This window comes from Prosopis cineraria, unplaced genomic scaffold, assembly GCF_029017545.1.
Source record: "Prosopis cineraria cultivar Desert tree isolate PC_DT_omini unplaced genomic scaffold, ASM2901754v1 PC1, whole genome shotgun sequence".
NCBI classification, from domain to species: domain Eukaryota; kingdom Viridiplantae; phylum Streptophyta; class Magnoliopsida; order Fabales; family Fabaceae; genus Prosopis; species Prosopis cineraria.
This window is the reverse complement of record NW_026555332.1, coordinates 20,099,284-20,123,783: the sequence shown is the minus strand read 5'-3', so window position 1 is coordinate 20,123,783 and position 24,500 is coordinate 20,099,284. Positions and strand designations below refer to the sequence as shown.

Here is a 24,500-nt window from a genome sequence, read left to right as displayed (position 1 = left end):
CATCATTGCTCTTAGAGAGAGTTTCAAGTGAGTGATTCACATACTCAAAACCTTTATAAAGGTGAGGGAGAGATTTTTCCTGAAATTAAGAGAGGTTGTTCTCTTGAAAAAAGAAGCTCACTAGTAAAGTGAGTTGTTGTAAAGGTTCACAAGTGCCTAAATTGAACTTATGAATTTACTAAGGTGGCAAGCACCTATTCAAGCTTGTGTTATATTAGAGAAGTCTCAAGTAGTTTCTTGACGACTAGATGTAGGCTCAAGAGGAGGAGTTGAATTAGGATAAACCATTGTTTACAATCTCTCTTCCCTTAACTCTTTATATTTCCAGTAACATTGATTTACGCTATATTGTAATATGTAAAATTAAAATTGATTTATCTACATACTCTTACTTAATCTTCCACATGGTAATTGATATTGAGCTTGTGAAAACAACTTTGGCATTGTCACACATATAGTTTAGACCTTAAATTTGTAACATCCAGAATTTTATAGAGTTTATCACTAATTAAATGAAAAATTAGTTAAAATTAATGTGTAATTAATTTGATCATGGTTTGGGTTGTTAGTTAATGTTTTGGATCATTGGATAGTTCTGAAGTTAAGCTAGGGTTAAAGTTGGATCGAATTAGGACAAGACAATATGATATAAGTGAGATTGGTCTCACTGTGTATTATGCTGCGGCATAAATAGATTATGCGGCAACATAATTCGTAGATTTGAAAATAAAATGTGTGTGAATTAACATAAAATTTCAGATGGGGTTTTTATGAAAGTGGGGTGCACAAAAAGGGATCTTGAGTAGCTATGCTAGGGCTTCTGTATAGGCAAGATTAGAAGTTGATTTGGGTTCTCAATCATCTAGGTAAGCTTGCTAACTCCTTCTCCTCCTTCTCTAGGTCATTTTTAAAAGGGATGGGAGATTTGAAGATTTTCGGTTTGAGTTGGGGAAGATTATACTTGAACCCTAAGGATTTTATGGGATGATTGGAGCTTAATTAGAGTTTCTTTGACTTGAATAATTGTTATTATGAAGCTTAGGGGTTGTTTAGCATAAATTGGATCAAGCCCTAGTTGTTTATAGGATTTTGAGCTATGACAATTTAAGATACCAAGTTGTGTGTTGTGATAGAGTTAATGACAAGCTTAAGGGGACGGTGTGAGCTAGTTGTAACCTTGACTTGCTTCTTTGTGTTGAGGATAGGAGTGAAAAGTGAGAGATCTAGGGTGATATTGATGTCTAATAATGCTTGTGTTAATCGAAAATTAACATATAGTACTTGTTGTTGTAGATTAAGGTGTGAGGAAAACTTGTTATGACCCAAAAGGAGATTTAGTACCATGGGTAACCCTTTTTGCAACAAGAGGGTTGAGATAACTAAATAATTTACATTATTTGTTATCTTATATAAGTTATCCACAAGTTTTTTTTTTTGTAGGATTAGTTATATATACATATATAAATTTTGTAAATGTTAAGTATTTTAGAAAATGTGTGGAGTATTGATTTATGAAATTTCCTAATTTTCAAGTAAGTGGTAAGATTCATTATATTTGTTAGAAAGGGATTATGCATGATTAAGTGGAGATGTGTAGTGAAATGTGGTATGTTAAAGGCTAAGAGGTCACCCTAGTGGAGTTAGTAGAGATTAAGTCCATATAGCATTGCTGGTACCTTGGGACGCTAGGTGCAACTCATATTTCTCCTTAGTACCCAAAAAGGGTATAGTGTCGGAGAGTTATTCTCCTGAGTACTCAGAAGGTATGGAGTTGGAGACTATGCTCCTTAGCATCTGTAGGATGCAATGTTGGAGTAACAATACCCCAATTACTTGTAATAAGAAGAACCTGTAGTCTAGAAGTGGGTTAAGATGCCTTGGCTAGGTAGTCCTACCATAGATGGTGAGCTTAGGGACCACACATGTGGTTTGATTTTATGAAATAGCCTATTGGTTCGGTCTGGAGTATGGTGTCCATTATGCATATTTTAAAGCTTGTTTTTAACTTGGAATGTTAATTGATAATGTAGATTATCTTAATTACTGAGATTTTTATCTCATTTCATGGTTATTATTTTACAGGTTCTACTACTGAGTCTGAGCAAGGGAAGGAGTCAGGCAAGGGCTAGCATATTTACTACGTTGCAATTGTAATGCCTGATTTTACCTTGGATTGTGTGTACATAAACGTAAATATAAGACAATATGAGTTGCCAACTCGGAATGCATAACATTTTATGATTAGCACTTGTATTATACTATGCCATATTGTATTTTAGCCCAAGATTGTATATAATGTGAATATGTGGTTGTTTTTCTGGTGAAGGGCTAAAAATACTAATACAAGTGCTAGATTGGTTGTATACCTCTAGAAGCCCATTTTCATTCTAAATACCCCCTGTATGCTCAATCATGCGTGAAACTACATGTCATACTTGAGAAATTACCTCTAGAAGCCTTATTTTCATTGAATAAGTTTGATAAAGCTAAATCGCACGCGAGACTGTTGCTCACCACAAGTGCACGGGTCATAGCAAGTAATATAATGAAAGTAAAGTATCGTTCCCTTGAGAATTTGTTCAAAAACAATAATCAAGCAAAAGACTAAGCAAATTTGATCAAGTTGAGCTACACATAGTTAGGTAAAAATGATTATGCAAATGAAACTAACACTAGAAAATAAAAAAAGTGAGTAATTCATAAACTTCCAACACAATTTAGAACCTAGGATTATTTATCCCCCTTGCATTTCATAACATCAAAATTACCTCCTCTCATAAATGCTTTTAATGAAAATAAGTGCTAACCTAGGATTCTAAAAATACTTGGACAAGCTCTCTCAAGTCATGAACAAGTGTTTAGTTAAATTAATTGCCCAATTTCTTGTTACAATTAATAAAACTCAATTTTGAATACCAACCCTAATGTGGCTATGCAAGGCTAGCAAGTATATCTCTATCTTACTAGCAAAACCATCCATTCAACATGCAAATATCAAGTTCTTACATAATTTTACCCAAGTTCTACACTCAACCTAGCCCTCTCAAGCATCAATTAAGTGAACCCAACATCTAAATGGTGGCCAATCACTTCGAAGCATTAAGAAAAGAGTAAAATAAAAAACATATATATCATTAATCACAAAAAGAGAGGAGGAACATAGTGTTAATCCATACAAGGGTTCCAAATAATCTTAGAACAAAGGGTTTAGCCACTGATAATTATCCACAAGCTATAAATATACAAAATAAGTGGACCCATTTCAGATTACAAGAGAGGAAAGGGAAGAGGAATAGAAAAATTGAAGAAAATGAGCTCCAAATGTCTTCAAAGCTTTAGTCTCTTGATCCCAACTCTTCCAATACCCAAACCCTAGCACAACCAAGCTCCAAAAGTGTCTAAAAGTCTGAAGAATAAGTTTTGGGTTGAGCTCTCAACTTATATGTGTCCTAGCCAACTAATTTCTGATAAATGAAATGCAGTATTTTTCAGACAGCAATGAAAGTTGTGAACGAAAGTCACGACTTTGGGACGACTTTGGCAGTTTTGCACTGTTTTTACAGCTAATGAAAATCATTCATTTTGCTCTTGATTTCTTCATCCAAAAGCCTTGCACAAACATCAAAAAAGCTCAAGAAATGCTTCTAATCAAAACTTCAATCAAAATAATATGAAATTAGGCTAAAAATATCAAATTAATGCCAAGAACACAAGCCTAAAACAAAATGCACATTTTCCTAATTTAGGCAATAAAAACATACACAATTAAACCAAAATGGATTAGAATCTAAGAAAAATGTGATGAAATAACATGAACTTTTAAAGGTTAACATACTCCCAAACTTAGATTTTTATTCGTCCTCGAGTAAAACAAGTAATAAAACAACTAGATTAACCAATTATTCATTTACTAAGCTTGCATGAAAATATCCTCACTAGTTGCTTCAAATATATATTAAAGAGGATAGCAGTGAAATATAAAGGAATGCTCGATTCACAAATTAAGATCATGCTTTCCAACAATTTAGAAATGTGTGTGTATAAGATCAGAGAATGATTTTCTTGCAACTATCAAGTCAAAATGTAACAACTCAATATGCATGAAACAAGCTCAATATCAAGACTTCATATACCTAAACTCTTTTTCTCTCTCTACTAAAAGATCACTTCACATATTTCAAAATTAATGGGACTTTGTAAGCTTGTAGCGTGGCCGAAGGTTTTAGGCTAATTGAAATGAAAGGATAAATGGAATTCAAAGAACTTGAGATAAATGACAATGAGAAGCCAAGCATTCCATCCTTGCTAGCCAAATACTTTCCCCCAAACTTATCTTAAATACCATTCCTTGTACTCTAAATTTATTGATATTGAAACTTTTCTTTTTTTTTTTCATTGCAATTTTTTTTCATGTATATTTCTATTTTTTTTATACTTTTTTTATACTTTTTCATGAATTTCAAATTTCATTTCCATTCCTCACACCTAAATTTACGACAACACCTTCTTGAATAACTAAACCAATCTTTCCCACTAGCACACAATTTTTTTATCATTTATCTCAAGAGTAAGGTAGTTCATGGTTTTTCAAGTTTTAGAGGCAAGGGTTTAATGTAGGTTTCAAAAAAAAATACATAAGATTTTCAATTGCAGGCTCAAAAGGGGGTTCAAGTGGAAATGATGCAATAGGTAGGCTTGAAAGGCTCAAACGCATTTGAAAGAATGCCCAAATTATATTTTAATATCATGGAAAGTGATTAAAATGCCTCAAGAGATTCCAAGATAGGTTCTAGAGTTTCTCAATTGAGAAAGAAAATGCACATAAACTTGCCATAAAATTTCCTAATAAAGGAATTCAAATCATTATCAGATTCAAAAGTGCAAAAGAAAATTTCACAAATTACTAGAAAGCAAGCCTTAACCTTGCAATTCAAGCATGCCAAAATATTGCTCACAACTTCCTATAAAACATATAGTTTAAGAAATGTTCTATCATTAGATCACGCATTCTGTTCAATAAATAATTTCTCAATCTAGCTCAAATTTCAGAAAAGAGAAATAGTAAATAGCTAAGTTTTAAAATTGAAGTTCATGTCAAATTAACCAAAATAATATCCTCATCCCCAAACTTAAATTGAACAATGTCCACACTGTCAAAAGGGTAAAATGAGGGCCCTCTCTCATGCAACTTAACAATAAAAAAGAAGGTGCATGAAAGGCACAAAAAAATTAGAAACCTGTAACAGTATAATTGAGATATATCCACAAGCAGTCCAAAAATACAACTAACTACACCAACATGTGCACAAGTTATCATAGAGTAATTAGTTGCAAGAGATTAGTCATGGTATCACATATTAGCTACAAAAAGATCAAAGTTAGCCCTGCACAAAAGATTTCAGAAGATCATGGCTAACCATATTTACCCAAAAGAACTAATCAACAGTTAATTAGAATTAAAAACAGAAATAAAAGGCAGTAAAGTAAAGAAGGGTGAAGCTAGTCAGCGTGAGTGTCTGAGTCTTGGCCAACAACAGTATTGGCCTCCTCTTTTTCCTCTGGCAAGTCCATTTGAAATCTCTGATGCAAGAATAGCTCAATGTGGTGGAGCATGAAGTCAATTCGATCTAGCTGGCTCTGGAGGCCCTCATGCATATTCTGGATGAGTGCTATGAGGTCGCTCAGTGTAAGCTCAACATGAGGTGGATCAATATGCCTCCTACCATCCGCAGCTTGATCTGGTACCCCTCTTGGTCCCTCAACATATCGAATTTCTCTATAATTGAACTTTGGCAAAGGAGGGAGCATAAGATCCTTCAAATAAGTGGGAACCTTCTTCTCCAAGCATACTTGAGTAATCAAGTGTGGGAACCCAAATGCCTGCTTGCGATATCTGCTTCTAGGCAACTTCTGCATGTACTCAAACATGATTTTTGGAAAGTCAACAGGTTGCCTCATCATCAAGGTATATAAAAGGGCAGCTTAATCAATAGTCACATCGCTCATATGGGTTACTAGGATCATATTAGATGCCAAGAAGTGCCACCATATACGAGTTGTCCTGTTCAGATTACAGCGCAGAATACCCTTGGGATTGCCATAGGTGATGTTGCCAAATATTTTTATCAGGAAGGCATAGCACTCGGACTACATCATCAAATGGCAATTGAGTTCTATCATTCTTGTAAACAGTATAATGGCACTCTTCTATGGAAGAAAGGTTGTACACCTTTCGAAATGTGTCCTCAGTGATCTCTACCCATTTGCCCTGTACCTTACATCACAAGGTATCCTTGCAAGCAGCGTAGGCATAGTAAGCTTCCACAAGCAGCTGAGAGGCATGGCTTTGTTCATGAATGAGGCTAGTAGCATGATGCATATCATGCAAATCATTGTAAAATTGCTCAGACCATCTCAAAGGGAAGGGTCTTTCTTGAACTATTTTTCTCTCCTTCAAATTTTGCTCAAAATAATCTTGAGTTGCAGTAGTGGCAAATCCAGTTTTATCCCATCCCGATCCTTTAGAACTTTCACCAACCTCAATGACCTTGGCTTTTTTAGAAAGGGGGATACTTTCTTACCCATTTCCTGCAAGAAAGCACTCAATGCAACACCATTAAGCAACAGCCAGCATAAGTAAAAATAAAGGTTCAAACTTTAAGCAAACAAGATTAAATGAAGCTAGCACAAAATAACACTTTGCATAATATGTTTAAACAAGATCTAGCTTCTACATAACAGATTTGAACTAAGGATACAAAACATGAAGAGCAAAGCCAAGTCCAGAATCAAGAAGCATGACAATGAGTATTGAGCATAAGTCACATTCATAAGCTCAAGTTTAATAATGAGAGCATTCAACTAAAGAAATATAGCCCATTCATAATTAGCAAATTCAACTTGTACTAGTATGCTAACAATATCCATTCTTATCCCCAAGGACACATATAAAGTGACAAAATCAAGGTTTCATTTAAACCAACATATTTTCTCAATCAAACAATGCAATTAGAAATTTGCACAATAGTTGAAACTAAAAATTAAACCCATAGCAACTTTCTAGATCCCCATTGTTAAAACTTCAAGCCACCTAGAGGCAAGAAAACAAATATCTTAGCAAAATGTGTTACCAAAGAGAGCATCAACAAAATTTTCACATATACAAGTCCCTAATTCTCAAATAGCTAGCCAGAACATCAGAATATTGAAAATAAACTGCAAGCAATAGGTAATAAAAAAATAGGGCAGCAATAGCAAAGGGACTAGGCATAAACCAATGAAAACCAGAGAATATAGACCCAATTTAGAGCACCATATTTTGTCCAAATCAGGAAAGTTCAACTATTAATGAGCAAAATCCCATAATAGCTGATTGCTTAGCCCTAAGGACAGATATCACATTACAAATGAGAGTTTAATTCATAGTAGAGAATTTTCACAGTCAGCATTAGGAACTTATCACAAATATATCCAATATGCATGCACAATATTGGTCAGTGCCTTTCTTTTTGATCATTCAAAGCTAGCTAAGATATGAAACTTCCATCCATATTGTAAATAAACCAAACATTTTCAATGAGTTCTTATGGCAAATATTTGAGCCCACAACTAGTGATCATACTACTGAACCAAAGTCAAAATAGCGGCTCATACTCAAAACTTTACACCTCATATTGAAACCTAAACCAGCAGCTAAATCAAAAATTCTAGAGCTTAATGTAAAATTTCTAAGCTAGCACAACCACATGAACGCACAGAATTTGGCAAGAAAGTGTACCTCAGAGCACAGAGAGATACAAATTCATGATAGTTAAGTAAGAACATGACAAGGAGAAGAATGAAGAAATTTAACACAATGAGTTCCACGGCAAAGAATAGGTGAGCAATTTCAGATCCAACAGAAGCATAAATCAAAGCATTACTCGGAAATGAAATGAGTTTTTTTTTAGTTGGCTTTGATTCTCGATGGCATAATTGAGTTGAATAGAAAGACACTATGGGTGAGTGGAAGAAGCAATGGAGGTGGGGCAACAGTGACAAATGGTGCTAGAATATACCTTGGAGTTCCACTATTAGCTAAGGCAGGGAAGAAGAAGTAGTAGTAGTGGCAGAGGCTACGGCTAGAAGGTTGAACAGTGTAGCTTGAAGTGGTTGACAGCTATGAAGAAGAAACACGCCGTGGCTTGAACGGAAATGATGGCTGGAAGGAAACAATAGTTGCACAGTGTTTGAGAAGAAAGGGGGCGATGTTCAGATCTGGAAATGTACTCATTTCTATCACTGTCGTTCGAGTAACAGCTTCGCCTAAACCATAACCCGAGCAGAAACAGGGACAAACGGTGAGAATCAAAGCCGGTGAAAATGAAAGTGGAACAAGTTGCTGGTGGAGCGTACGCTGTGAGTGCTAGTGGAAATGAAGCAAGGAGGTGACAGTGAAGGTGAGTAAAGGCACAGATACAGGCCGACAGCGGTAGAGGGAGCTGCAGATTTGATTCACAGTAAAGAGGGCGATGGAGGGAGATGAGAGATAGAGTTTCGGGTGAGATACATTGAGGAGAGCTGAGGGTTTTTTTATTCTTTTCAAATATTGAACTAAATTTTTTTTAAGACCAGCTATAGACGCTGGAATGGAAAGAAGAGGGAGAATATTTTTTTTAAAACAAGCTGCAGAACTGCAATGGAAGGATAAGAAGAATTTTTTTTAATATTATATCTATATAAATATATATATATATATATATATATTATTTTTAAATACAGTAAAACATAACACATAAGGGAAAGAAAAGAAAAGGACAGAAAAGAAAAAATATTATTAATATTATTTTTTTTTTGAAAAAGAAAATCTAAATTTTTTTTCTCAAACAGGTCCAAAGGAGATGAAAGTAGTGACTTTGGATTTAAAACTGAAATGAAAGTCATGACTTTGACCTTCTCTGGAATCTCAAAGTCGTGAGCCCAAAGTCATGACTTTTGTCAGAACTTTCTTGACAGCAAAATTCTACAGCACTCTGTTTTCAAAAATCTGATTTGTTCACCCCTTAAAACCTCTTCCAAGCACTATATTCACTCTAAAACCAATCTCTAACCATCATTCATCAACCATACACAATTTCCTTCAATTAAAATACAATCAACCCCTAAAAAGAATCATTTTTCATGGGAATCAAACCATAAAAAATTGCATTTACTTCAATAAGCTCAAGATAATTGCCAAGACAAGTTTATAAGCATAAAAACAACTTAAATAGCTTGACTTCCCTAAAATTTTCCTTCCTTTTGTGCTCTTTTGTTCTTTGGCCACATTTCTTGCTTCTTCAAAGGCTTATACTTCCTCATATCTTCTTGTTAACCTACAAAAGAGACAAGATCACACATAACTTTACCAAAACAACTAAACTATAAAAGAAAAATCAAAAGATAAGGTTTAGAACTTGGGTTGCCTCCCAAGTAGCGCTTGTTTTATAGTCATTCAGCTTGACTCTTCTCTTCTTCAAGAGGCATCAGATAAGGGCAAGGTGATCGCTTCACGGTCTACCTCACCACCCCAGTAATGCTTCACTCATTGTCCATTGACTTTAAATCTTTCTCCTTCATTGCTTTCTAGCTCAATATCACTATGAGGAAATGCTTGGACCACATTGAATGGTCCTGACCATTTAGACTTGAGTTTTCCAGGAAATAATCTCAATCTAGAGTTGTACAACAGTATTTTTTAGCCTGGCTCAAATGCTTTGCATAAAATTTTCTTGTTATGCCATCTCTTTGTCTTCTCCTTGTATTACCTAGCATTCTCATAGGCATTTAACCAAAATTCATCAAGTTCATTCAGTTGGAGAAGTCTCTTTTCACCCACAGCCTTAAAATCAAAGTTGAGCTTTTAAATAGCCTAATAAGCACCATGTTCTAGCTCTACTAGTAGATGACATGCTTTCCCAAAAACTAACCGGTATGGAGACATGCTGATAAAAGTTTTGTAAGCTGTTCGATAAGCCCACAATGCATCATCAAGTTTGGTGGACCAATCTTTTCTTGTTACTCCTACCGTCTTCTCAAGTATCTTCTTGATTTCCCAATTAGAGAACCCAGCTTGCCCATTAGTTTGAGGATGGTAGGTAAGTGCAACCTTGTGCTTGACACCATATTTCTTTAAGAGAGATTGAAATTAGTTATTGTAAAAATGAGTACCACCATCACTCACAATGGCTCTTGGTGCTCCAAAGCAGGTGAAAATATGCTTCTTCAAGAACTTGAGCACCACTTTAGCATCATTAGTAGGAAATGCCATAGCTTCGACCTATTTTGAGACATAATCTACAGCAATAAGGATATATTGATTGTTGAAAGACATGGGAAATAGTCCCAAGAAGTCTATGCCCTACACGTCAAACAATTCTACTTCAAGCATGTTGTTGAGTGGCATTTCATTCCTTCTAGAGATGCTACCCATCCTTTAGCACCTATCACACTTTAAAACAAAGTCATATGCATCCTTGAATAAAGAGGGCCAATAGAAACCACTTTGCAAGATTTTAGATGCTGTCTTGTCACCCCCGAAGTGGCCTCCATAGTCAGAAGAATGGCAACATCTTAGAATTTCTTGTTGCTCATACTCAGGAGCACACTTTCTAATCATTTGGTTGGCACATTGGCGAAATAGATAGGGTTCTTCCCAAAAATACAACTTAATATTATGGAGAAACTTCTTCTTTTAATGAAACTTCAAATCAAAGGGCAAGATGCCACAAACAAGATAGTTGACAATGTCTGCATACCACGGTGTTTGAATATTGTCAACCTTAAAGAGTTGCTCATCAGGAAAAGCTTTATCAATAATAACATTAGATTTAAGTTGAGCATCAGTACTCAACCTAGAAAGATGGTCCGCTACTTGATTCTCAGTACCCTTCCTATCAATAATCTCCAAGTCAAATTCTTGTAGAAGTAGTACCCATCGAAATAACCTTGCCTTAGACTCTTTCTTGTTGAATAGGTACTTCAAATCTGAATGGTCAGTGTAAACTATCACCTTAGTACCCACAAGATATGATCTAAACTTGGTAAAAGCAAACACTACTGCAAGAAGCTCTTTTTCAGTCGTGGTGTAGTTTTCTTGAGCATTATCAAGTGTTTTATTAGCATAGTAAATTAGGTGAAGCACTTGTTCTTTCTTTTGGCTGAGCATAGCACCCACAGCAAAGTCACTAGCATCACACATCACAATGAAAGGCAAACTCCAATCAAGAGCCATCATGATAGGCGCATACACAAGTCTTTTCTTCAACTCTTCATATGCTTTCAAGTATGAATCATCAAATTTAAATTTAACATCTTTCTCAAGAAGAGTGCACAGAGGTTTGACTATTTTGGAGAAGTCTTTAATGAAGCGGTAATAAAATCGCATGGCCAAGAAAACTTCTCACACCCTTAACATTAGTAGGTGGTGGAAGTTGCTCAATCACAGAAATTTTAGCTCTATCTACCTCCAAGCCACTTTTTGAGACTCTATGGCCAAGAACTATGCCCTCCTTAACCATGAAGTGGCATTTTTCCCAATTCAAGACTAAGTTAGTCTCTTCACATCTTTTCAACACATTGGCCAAGTTGATCAAGCACTCTTCATATGAATCCCCAAAAACCATGAAGTCATCTGTAAAGACTTCCATAGTTTGCTCAATCATATCAGAGAAAATTGCCATCATACACCTCTAAAAAGTGGCCGGTGCATTGATAACCCAAAAGGCATGCGCTTGAAAGCAAAAGTTCCATAAGAACAAGTAAATGTCATTTTTTCTTGATCCTCTAAAGCTATGGCAATTTGGTTATAGCCTGAATACCCATCAAGAAAGTAAAAGAATTTCCTTCCAGCTAATTTGTCAAGTATTTGGTCGATAAAAGGAAGAGGAAAGTGATCTTTCCTACTAGCCGCATTTAGGTTCCAGTAATCCATACATACTCTCTATCCAGTAACAGTGCAGGTAGGAATTAACTCATTGTGGGTGTTAGCCACTACAGTCATGCCTCCCTTTTTTGGAACGCATTAAACTAGACTCACCCAAGAGCTATTAGAGATAGGATAGACAATGCCCACCTCAAGCCATTTTAAGATCTCCTTTTTCACAACTTCCTTCACAAATTCGATCAAGTTGAGCTACACATAGTTAGGTAAAAATGATTTTGCAAATGAAACTAACACTAGAAAATAAAGCAAGTGAGTGATTCACAAACTTCCAACACAATTTAGGACCTAGGATTATTTATCCTCCTTGCATTTCATAACACCAAAATTACCTCCTCTCATAAATGTTTTTAATGAAAATAAGTGCTAACCTAAGGTTTTAAAAATACTTAGACAAGCTCTCTTAAATCATGAACAAGTGTTTAGTTAAATTACTTGCCCAATCTCTTGTTATAATTAATAAAACTCAATTTTGAATACCAACCCTAATGTGGTTATGCAAGGCAAGCAAGTACATCTCTATCTTACTAGCAAAACCATCCATTCAACATGCAAATATCAAGTTCTTACACAATTTTACCCCAAGTTCTATACTCAACCTAGCCCTCTCAAGCATCAATTAAGTGAACCCAACATCTAAATGGTGGCCAATCACTTAACAGCATTAAGAAAAGAGTAAAATAAACACATATATATCATTAATCACAAAAAGAGAGGAGGAACATAATGTCAATCCATACAAGGGTTCCAAATAATCCTAGAACAAAGGGTTTAGCCACTCATAATCATCCACAGGCTATAAATATACAAAATAAGTGGACCCATTTCAGATTACAAGAGAGGAAAGGGAAGAGGAATAGAAAAAATTGAAGAAAATGAGCTCCAAATGTCTTCAAAGCTTCAATCTCTTGATCCCAACTCTTCCAATGCCCAAACCCTAACACAACCAAGCTCCAAAAGTGTCTAAAAGTATCAAGAATACATTCTGGGTTGAGCTCTCAGCTTATATGTGTCCTAGCCAACTAATTTTTGATAAATGAAACGCAGCGTTTTTCTAAAAGTGACGAAAGTCGCAAACAAAAGTCACGATTTTGGGACGACTTTGGCAGTTTTGCACTGTTTTTACAGCTAACAAAAATCATTCATTTTGCTCTTGATTTATTCTTCCAAAAGCCTTCCAAAAACATCCACAAAGCTCTAGAAATACTTCTAATCAAAAATTCAATCAAAATAACATGAAATTAGGCTAAAAATATCAAATTAAAGCCAAAAACACAAGCCCAAAACAAAATGCACATTTTCCTAATTTAGGAAATAAAAACATATACAATTGAACCAAAATGGATTAGAATCTAAGGAAAATGTGATGAAATAACATGAACATCTAAAGGTTAATAGAGACACTTTCAAAACTCGTGTAATATGTCATTTTTGCTTGAGAAACCTCCAAAACATGTGTCAATTAGCACTGGACACTTATAAGAAAATGCACCAATAGCTATATTTACTATGTAACATCTCCAAATAGTCATTTGATGTCTCTAACACATATTTTACTCCATAAGCTATAAATTCAACACTCCAAACTGATCTTGAGAAGAGATTAACATCAGAAATCATCAAACTATGAAATTCATGATCATATTACTTTTGTTATATGAAAATCATTATTCTTGAGCTGAGATCATTTATATCTTTATCATTTGAGTATTAAAGCTTTATTGTACTCATCATTACTCTTAGAGAGAGTTTCAAGTGAGTGCTTCACATACTCAAAACCTTTATAAAGGTAAGGGAGAGATTTTCCTTAGAATCAAGAGAGGTTGTTCTCTTAGGAAAAGAAGCTTACTAGTAAAGTGAGTTGTTGTAAAGGCTCATAAGTGCCTCAACTAAACTTATGGATGTACTGAGGTGGCAAGCACCCATTGAAGCTTGTGTTATATTAAAGAAATTTCAAGTAGTTTCTTGGGGACTAGATGTAGCGTCAAGGGGAGGAGCTGAACCAAGATAACCCATTGTTTGCAATCTCTCTTCTCTTAACTCTATATTTCTAGCAAAATTGATTTATGTTATGTTTTAGTGTGTAAAATTGAAATTGATTTATCTACACACTCTTACTTAATCTTCCACATAGTAAATGATATTGAGCTTGTGAAAACAACTTTGGAATTCTTACATACATAGTTTAGACCTCAAATTTGCCTAAAACTTCCTTTGAACACAGTTTTGCTAAAAAGTTTGAAAAGAGCTGAAATTTTTTCAAACACCCAATTCACCCTCCTTTTGGGTGGTTTAACATATCTAACATATACCAAATATGATTCATTTATCAAAGTTTATAACTTTGATATAGATGAGTATTTGAGTGACTACAAAAGCTCTTTCGAGCTTAATCTCTTATACTTAGCTGAAGTAGTGAAGGCCTTCTATTGTAGCTTCAGATGGGATAAGCATAAGAAGACTTACAAGGCCAATGTCCCAGGATATCCAATGTACTTTATATAATGTCTACCTTGACATTATCAAAATTCACCATGCAATCATAACAAACAATCATAATTAGGAGCAAGGATTGCTCCTAAGCTCACATTATATATATAAGGGTTAAAACTAATAATCATTTAAAAATAATTGTGAAATGTTTGGGATCCCATAAAAACCTTTCAAATTTGTAGTTTGAGCTCAAACCTAATAATTTATAAAGGTATTGAAAGCATGAAATAGTTTTAGGAAGCAAAACACTTGAAAACAGGGCTAAAAATGTCATTTTGAGTATTTTGGCACATGTGCCTCAACATGTGGCATAGAAAGGCAAATTGGGTCACTGTACCGTGCGCTGTAGCTTGCGTCCTATGCACGGCGGTGTACATGTCCATGACAGCAAAATGCTATCATGATAGCTTTTTAGGACAAACTTCAAATGCGAGCTATTTTCGCATCTGATGTCTGATTGGAGTGATTCAAGTGCCCACGCGAAGCTTATTCAATAAGCTAACTAATGGTATAAGTTTCATTATGATCTAACACCATATGAGAATTTTATACATTTAGATGCAAAAGTCAGTTTTTAAAGTGATTTTCAAGCATCCAAGTACCCAAAACTCAAAACTTATACCATTAACTTATTTTGAGGCTTGAACTAAGTCCAATGGACCAAAATATACTTGATTGATTATTCAAACACAAAAATATATCAAACACAAAATTTAGTCACTTAATGCCCATTTCACCCAATATAGCCAAAATACAAAATCAACACCACATACACTATTTGGCCTCTATTGCCACATAATACACCGCATATATATTATCACTACATATATAAAACATTCCTTGCACTTGTATTAGTATTTTAGCCTATCACCACAAAAATCACCACATATTCACATTATATGCAATATTACGCTAAAATATAAAATAACATAGTATGAAACAAGTACAACTAATTAAAATGATATGCATTCCTAGTTGGCAACATATAATATCATATCACTAAGTTTTATGTACACTACTCAAACCAAAACCGAGCATTACTATTCATAATGCAGTAAATCTGCTAGTCCTTGCTCGATTCCTTCCCTTGCTCAAACTCAATGGTAGAACTTGTAAAATGATAACCATAGGGTGAGATAAAAATCTCAGTAACTAAGATAATCTACATTATTGATTAACATGCCAAGTTATAAAAAAGCCTTAAAATAAGCATAATAAACACACCATATAAAATCACCATAACTTACATACATGATCACTAATCATCTAGTCCTCCAATACTCCCGACCAAATTGGAAGGTTATTTCATGGAACCAAACCACATGTATAGTCCCCAAGCAAACCATCCATGGTAGGACTACCCGGCCAAGGTGTCCTAAACCATTTTTGGACTACTGGTTTCCCCTATTACAAGTAACTGAGGTGTCATTATTCCAATACGGCATCCTACGGATGCTAAGGAGCATAGTCTCCAACTCCACACCTTTCTGGGTACTAAGGAGAGTATGTCTCCAATACCGCACCCGTTTTTGGGCACTAAGGAGAAATATAAGTTGCACCTAGCATCCCGAGATGCCAGCAGTGTCATATAGACTTAATCTTCACTGACTCTACTAGGGTGACCTCCTACTTTTTAATATACCACATTTCACTGCATATCTCCACTTGATCATGCATAAACCACTTTTCTAAACCAATATAATGAATATTACCACTTACTTAAAAAACGTGACATTTTATAAATCTATACTCCTCTCATTTTCTAAAATAGTTAACTTGTACAAAATTCATACATATATACATAAAAGAACAACTTGAGAATAACTTATACAAGGTAATAAATAATGCAGATTATCTAGTTACCTTAACCCTTTTGTTACTAAAATGGGTTACCCGTGGTACTAAATCTCTTGTGTCAAGACAAGTTTTCTAACACCATAATCTACATCAACAAGTACTATATGTTAATTTTCAATTAACACAACCACTATTAGCTATTCATAACATCCCAATTCTCCCACTTCTCAATCATATTCTCAACAAATAGGCTTGTCAAGATTACAATTTTTTCACACAATGCCTTTAAGCCTCCCTCCAACTCTAACACAACATAACACTTGACATCTCAACTTGTTACACCTAAAAACCCTATAATCAAGCTAGAGCTTAATCTAATTTTCACCAAACAACAATTTAACTTCATATTACCACTTATCCAAGGTTAAGAAACTTAAATCAATCCTTTAGAGTTAATAGAAACCTTTAAAATATAGACTAATAGCTCAATCAATTCCGAGTAAATTCTCCCACTTCTAAATCCCATGGAAATTGAGATGAAAAGGTAGAGGAGTAGGGTAGGAAACTTACTCAAGAGTTTGAAGGCCTAATTTTTTTGCAAAATCCTCCTAAAATAATGCCCTAGTAGTGCCCAAAGCTTACCCCTTCGTGTTCTAGGTCTCTCCCCACAAAACTATCTTTTTCTAATGATTTTCATAATTTTAACTTGTTTGCTGTGCCGTGTACCATAATGCACGCCACACAAGCCATAACTCACAACGCAGTGAGCAAAATGTCAATTTTGCTCCCCCTAATACCACCCGACTTGATCCAACTTTCATATTAACTCAATTTAGAGCCAAATATGACCTAAAAAGTTAATTAGCAACCTAAAAAATTATTTAAATTAATTAATCATGTTTTTAACTAATCTATCCCTTAATTAGTCAATTTTTTTCCATATTTAAAGTTTTTGGATGTTATACTTTACTCCAAAGAGCTTAGGACATATACTTAGTCTCTAAGTAAAGGGTCTGGAGCTTCAAAAGTTTAATCGTGCTAATCAAAGGAATTCTCCCAGACAATACATAGATGAAGAAAATACAAAGCAATTTGATGACAAAAGATGTACCTGAGGAAGCTTTGAAGCGTGGTTTCGTCTTCAGACTAACTTTATTCCCATTCAAGCATCAGATGCTAGCATATATTTTGGTAAGGTTCTTTCTTAACAAGAGGACTTCCTTTAACACTGACATTGAGTTTGAGATTAAGTTCCTAACCAGATTGATCAAGAAGCAAAAGATCAATATATGTCACTACATATTGACTAAGATGCTGCATATTTCTAAAGTTGACACCAAGAGGAAGAAGGAACAGAAGAAAGGCAAAAATATTTATTTTGTATTAGTAGTTTTTGCTATTCTAAAAAGATTTCAAGTTAAATACAGTAAAGGAATAGTGCTGGAGCTAAAAGAATTTAAGGATACTGTTCTTTACAAAATGAAGTTCAAGCTAAAAGAGAACAGTTTTGTTCCAAAGGAGGAAGAAGAGCTCGTTGATCCTATTACAATAAGGAAGAAAAAGAAGTTGCATATGAAAGCTACTACTGGAACATCCAAGGTTGCTGGAGCTTCTTCATCTTAACCCCTTCATTAGATGCCTACTCCACCTGATATGTCAAATGCTCTCCTTTATAAAATCCTTAATGGAATTGAAGGAAAGCTTAACCAAGCAGTGGTGTATCTAAAAAACAATATCAAGAGACTTGGTGATATGATGCTATATTTAAATAGCAAGCTGAATAGAACTATGGATCACCTCAGGATCTTAAAGACGCAAGGAGGAACTGTCAAACAAGAAGATGAGGTTGATCCTTTAAGGTTTAGAGAAGGTTCAGTGCATATAGTGGATTCATTCTTAACCTCTAAAACTTACTCTGATCCACCTCACTCTGCATTTCAGATGCCCTTACCAGTTAACCCTTCATCTCAAGATCAAGAAAATCTTCTTTCTCAAAGAGATCAAGGATCATCCATCTACCTTCACCCAAAATACCAACCTTTAGACTCCCAGCCTGAATATTAGAGCCATCATAACACTTTATTTTATTGAGTCTTAAATCTTCTCAAGTCAAGCTAAAATTGTTATCATGTATGATCATTAAATCACAATTCCATATCTCTTGATCATGCAAAATCTTGCTTGAGTTACACTTTGTTCCACGTGTAAATATACATCAGACAAGTTTATGCATTAGTACTTGCAATTTCATGCGTGATATCATTCTGGTTCTATGTGACTTTTAATCACATAGAATGGCTTTGGTATTTTGCCAGCCATTTCATGTGTGAGAGAGTAGAGCTTCCACATGTGATTTGTCATACAGAACTGATGATAGTTCATTATGTCAAAACCATGCATGAGAGAAAATGGTGCACTTACAAGTTTTAACACTTTAATATGTTATTATATTCATAAGTGTAAAACCACGGGAGAGAGAAATATGGTACCACACGAGTTTTAGCACCTAGAACTGAATGAATATTCTCAAGTGCTAACCCACACATGAGAACAATGAGGTACCGTGTGTGTTTAAGCACACAGAACTAAATAGTTATTTAGAAATGCAAAACCACACGTGAGAGACAAGCTGTTCATGTGTGATTTGTCACATTTAAACTTGTGAAACTTCCTCAGTGCAAAATTATGGGTGATTATACCAGTCACTCAAAAGAAAATGAACAAACAAATAGAATCACTGTTCCAATAGTCTGTCAACTTTCAAAAACTATATAAATGATTACATTTTGAACTAGAACATGAACTAATGATCTTTGAGTGAATAAATTATCATTTGTGCATTTAAAGAGATTTCAAATTGTGATTTTACTCATTGCATTCTTTCATTATTCTTGAAAAGAATTGTGAAAAGTTTTCAAAGGTTTATAAGCTTTCATTTGTATTCTCATCTACTTTTTAAGAGAGTTTTTTTGTAAAAAGCTGTTATTATCTTTTTAGAAATCTTGAAAAGGAATTTTTCAAGTGTTATTATAACAATTTGCTAGATTGTAGCATGATGTGTTAAGTGAATCAACACAAAGTTAGTCTTAAGAGTTGTATTGTGGTGACAAGCACCCATTGAAGCTTATGTTTTAGTTGAAACTCTCAAGTGTGATCTAGAGGACTAGACGTAGGCCAAGTTTGTGGCTAAACTAGTATAAATCTCAAGTGTTTCATCTTCTTCCTTTAATTTTTAGCTCTTTATCTTTCCAAGTTTTCAAAAGTTTTAAGTGTCACCCAATTCAGCCCTGTAACATCCGAAAAATTTTAACCGTGATTCATTAACCTAATAAGAGTAATTAGTGAGTTAATGAGGTGTGTGGCCAGATAGGCTTAACTTGGCATAATTGATGTGATTTTAGCCCTAGAAGTGGGTCCAGATCGATGGCGGGCCACCCGGGTAAGGAAAGAGGAAGAAAAGGTGAAGAACCATTCTTTGTGCCATACGTTGCAGTGCATGGTTAGTCTGCCACGGTGCACAGAGACAATTTAAATGTCACGAGCTTCTCCATGCCATGCATCACGGCAGAAGGCATCCTGCGCCACAATGCACAGCCAAAATTTTAATAAATCAAATCATGTGCTATACAAAAATAGAAGAGAAAAAAAAAGAAAACGAAGAGCTTGACTTTGGCTCTACTAGGGCACGACATTGGGTACTCTTGAGGCTAGATTGAAGCTTCTAAACACCCAAGGTAATATTATGGTGCCTTCTTCCTTTCTTTCCCTCATTTGTGATGATTTATGGTAGGGTTTGAGTAAGGAGATGGATTTTTGGTCCATAAGAGTATGGGTCAGATTCCATTAGTTAAAATGAGTATAATGGGAGTTGTTTAATGTATTAGAACACCGTATTAATGATTTTGGAATGAATGGCCCATGGGAGCATATATTATCTAAAAATTATCATAAATATGGTAGTTAGGAGAGGTTAATATGCATTAATGATGGTTTGGGGTGTTATTAATGATAAGATGCATTAATGAAATTTAATGAGCCCATTGGGTATGAGGGGGTAGTGATTGTGAGTTGGTTAAAAATAGTGTATGTGGAGTTTTATGTTGATAAAGCTTCAAGAGTTAGATAATGATGATATTCTCATGGTATGGATGTAGAGAGGTTCGTTCTGGCACCATTTGAGCTTGTTGAAGCTTTGGAAAGTTGGTATAGTAAGGGGTAAATCTTTGACCTCTCAAAGGTTTGAGGTAACGAGGAAAAACTTAATCTTTATAGTTGAATGTTAATTATTTGTGAAATGTGATTTATGAGTTAAATTGATGATGCATATTGGCAAAGTGGTTGATTTGTGAAATGGTTTTTAGGAAAGAAAACCTTGATTTTGCCACCCTTGACGTTTTACAAAATTGATTGTGATTTATTACTATGGGTAGAGAATTTTGTTATATTATGTGTTAAATTGTGGAGTATTAAGTTATGTGAGTTCATGTATTATGAATAATTTGTCAAAATGCATATTATGTGTAACATGTGCATAGCATGATCATTAGTGGGAGTTCGCCTAGGGAGAGAAGTAGATTAGTTGAAATCCATATGGTATTGGTAGTGACTGTTAGAATCGAGAACTAGCCTTGGCACCGACTGTTGGAATTAGGAGGTAGCCCTTATCCCATGGTTGTTTTGGGACTGTCCTACTTGTTCTATGAGGGACTCAAATCTAACTAGTCTTCACTAGTTCATGAGGAGGCTAGATTAGGGGTACAATACCCTATGGTTATTAGTACTGGGGGAAACTGGATTACATAAGTGAGTAAGTTCACCCTGACCTGGTAGCTCCTCACAAGTGGAAGGCTGGGTTAGTTTGTGAAGGACATAGCCACATGATAGCCACCAATTTCGTGTCGGAGGTAACAAGAGGATTTAAGGTTGGCATATGATCGTGCATATAAGTCCGGCCACATGGTTGTTAGTTTTGTGGTCCGGCATGTGCTAAGGGGGCATGGTTGTTATTTTTGAGACCCTGTGTTATGTTTTTGTGAAAGAACATGATATAGTGTTATGTGGTAAGCCCAGTCACATGGTTATTAGTTTTGTGAACCGTGGTCTAGTGTTATGTGATATATGTGCTTATTTGCCTAATTACATCTATTTACAATTGATATGAAACTGTATGGGTTAAGTAAAACTTAGTTACTAAGTAGTTGTACTCACCCCTCAATTCTCAATATTTTCAAGACCTAGCTTATCGAATCTAAGTTGAGGAAAACATATAAAGGCTTAGGATTTATGGAGTAATCCTCTATATGCCTCTGTTTTGCTACTTACATGTGTATTTATTAATGTAATTGCCAACTAGGATTAACTGACATGATTTATGTACTACTTGTATGATTTTATGTATGACTAGCGTATTTTATGCCCTAGGTTAGTGAGTTTTGGTTATGAACCCGTGGATAGGGCCAAAATATATGTGCAAGTAGAAACATATATATTTTGAGAAATTTAGAATGACATTATTGGTTTTGTGTAACTTTTCCTCCCCCTTTATGTTTTATGAAAACCAGGGTTAAGTGGTGATTTTATGATATATGTGTGTTTGATTGTGTGTAGTACATTACATGAGTTTGCAAGAGTCCATTAAGTGTGGTCGAATGGTTGGTGCAAGCTATTGGCACCTGTGATTGAGTTGGGACACCCTATTATTGAGATTTTGTAGAAATGTGGTTAAAATGGGTTTTGGTGTCCAACTGTTTATAGAAAATGGCTTTGAATGTGAAATTAATGCCATTAGCTAGAGTTAGGAGAGAGCTCCATGTAGACATCGAAACAACCTCAATCGGATGTCGGATAGAGATTTGGGACGTGTCAGAAGTTCGCTCCCTATGTTGTCAAATGATAGCATTGATCTGTCAAATTTATGCAATGCGCCACGGCGCATGGTACAGAGGAGACATGCCACGACGCACGTGTCATTTTTTTGGACAGAATTTGTTTCTAAGTTTTAAAACTCATTATTTGGGTCCCAATTGATTTTCAAGCTTCCAATTTTTTTTTGAAACTCTAATTTGGAGTCCTTAAATCATGTTTGAGATTTGAATTGTCAAAATTTGGGATTCTTTTGAAATAATTTTGAGAAATTCCTTTTTATTAAGCTTTATAGTTTGGTAATCGTTTGAGGGTTAAATCCCAAATTACTATAATTTAGAGTTAATTGTGGTTTAACCTTAGGGAGGTTACAAGCCTCTCTCTTGGGTGCCAGCCTATCCTAACGTCACCCTAGATTGAAGAGAGATAAGCTTTCAATTTCTTCTTGTCATACTTGTAGCTTTTACTCTCTTGCTTTAAAGGACAGTCAGCTTCTTGCACTTGTAGCAAATTATCTCTTTTTCTTTCTTCTTTGAGAATTTATTCTCAAACTTTTTCTTCCTAAAGAATTTGCCAAATTCCTTGACAAACATAGCCGTTTTTTCATTAGAGTCAGTACTGTCACTTTCTTTAGACTCAGATTCTTCCTTTGTCACTTTTAAAGCTAGTGACTTCTTCTTATCAGCATCTTCCTTCAGCATGGATAGTCTTCATTTATGCTCGATAAGACTTCCAAATAGAGCTACCACAAATCTCATGGAATCAATCACTTTTTGCTTCTTCAATGGCAGTAATACTCAATATGAACATTTTCATCAACTGAGCTTCTCGTGTTTCCTACTAAAACTCATTGGAAATTATTATAGAGTGAGCTGTATTTAGAGTATAATCTAATGCCTCAAGCTATACTTCTAAAAGAGATAACATTAGCTGATGCTCCTTAACCATTAAGCTAGCCATATGCAGTGATTTTTGACTTAAAGCATCTACCACTATGTTGGCTTTTTATGTATGGTATTTGAACTCAAACTTGTAATCCTTTAAGAACTCCATCCATCGCCTTTGTTGCATGTTAAACTCTTTCTAATCCACAAGATATTTTAAATTCTTGTGATCACTCGCACATTAAACTCTACTCCATTAAGATAATGTCTCTAAATTTTAAAAGCAAACACCACACCTGCTAACTCTAAGTCATACGTCGAATAACTCTCCTCATGAAATCATAATTGCTTGGACACATATTGTAACACCCCAAAGCTTCAAATATAGAAAAATTCACTAATTAAGGGATAAATTAGTTAAAAAGATGATTAATTAATTTAATTATGGTTTTGGGTTGCTAATTGGTTTTTTGGGTCATATTTAGCTCTAAATTGAGTTAGGATGGAAGTTGGATCAAGTCGGGTGGCATCGGGGGGAGCAAAATTGACATTTTGATAGCTGCATCATGAGCCACAGCTTATATGGCGTGCATTGCGGCGCACGGCACAGTAGACAACTTAAAATTTCAAAAATTATCAGAAAAAGTCAATTTTTATGGTGGGAAACTAGAACACAAAGGGGACAGCTTTGGGCACTATTAAGGCATCATTTTGAGAGAATTTTGAAGATAAATTGAGCCTTTAAACTCTTGAGTAAGTTTCCTACCCTTCTCCTCTACCTTTTCATTTCATTTTTCATGGGATTTGAAAGTGAGAGATTTGCTCTGAATGGATTAAGCTATGAGTCTATGTTTTGAAGGTTTCTATTAACTCTAAAGGTTTGATTTAGGTCTATTAATCTTAGATATATGGTAATATGAAGCTATTTTATTGTTTGGTGAAAGTTGGATCAAGCCCTAACTTGATCATGGGGTTTTGAAGTGTGATAAGTTGAGATATTAAGTGTTATATTGTGGTAGAGTTAGAGGGAGGCTTGAAGGGATTGTGTGAACAAATTGTAATCTTAACAAGTCTCTTTATTGAGAATATGAGTGAGAAGTAGGGGAATTGGAATGTTATTGGTAGCTAATATTGCTTATGTTAATTGAAAATTAACATATAGTACTTGTTGATGTAGATTGTGGTGTGAGAAGATTTTCCTTGACACAAGAAGAGATTTAGTACCACGGGTAACCCTTTTAGTAACAAAAGGGTTGAGGTAACTAGATAATTTGCATTATTTATTACCTTATATAAGTTATTCTCAAGTTGTTTTTCTATGACTTGTTACGTACATATGTATGAATTTTGTAAAGGTTAACTATTTTAAAAAATGAGTGGACTATTGGTTTGTGAAACTTCATATTTTTGAAGTAAGTAGTAAGATTTGTTATATTTGTTTAGAAAGTGATTTATGCATGGTCAAGTGGAGATATGTAGTGAAATGCAGCATATTAGAAGGTGGG

At 34.9% G+C, this 24,500-nt stretch overlaps 1 protein-coding gene across 2 annotated transcripts in view; it reads left to right on the top strand.

Moving 5' to 3' along the window:
* The window catches only part of LOC129293478 (uncharacterized), an 87,774-nt gene extending 63,556 nt beyond the window's left edge, over positions 1-24,218 (top strand). The window contains exons 2-3 of one of the 2 annotated variants that reach the window (XM_054931475.1): positions 20,404-20,493; positions 24,173-24,218. In XM_054931475.1, coding sequence (XP_054787450.1) covers positions 20,404-20,493; positions 24,173-24,184 — 102 coding nt within the window. In that variant the 3' untranslated portion in view covers positions 24,185-24,218. Of the gene's footprint in view, positions 1-2,082; positions 2,297-20,403; positions 20,494-24,172 lie in introns of those variants that run through there. The other variant, XR_008589166.1, reaches the window with a different exon arrangement.
* The last annotated feature ends 282 nt before the right edge of the window (positions 24,219-24,500 follow it).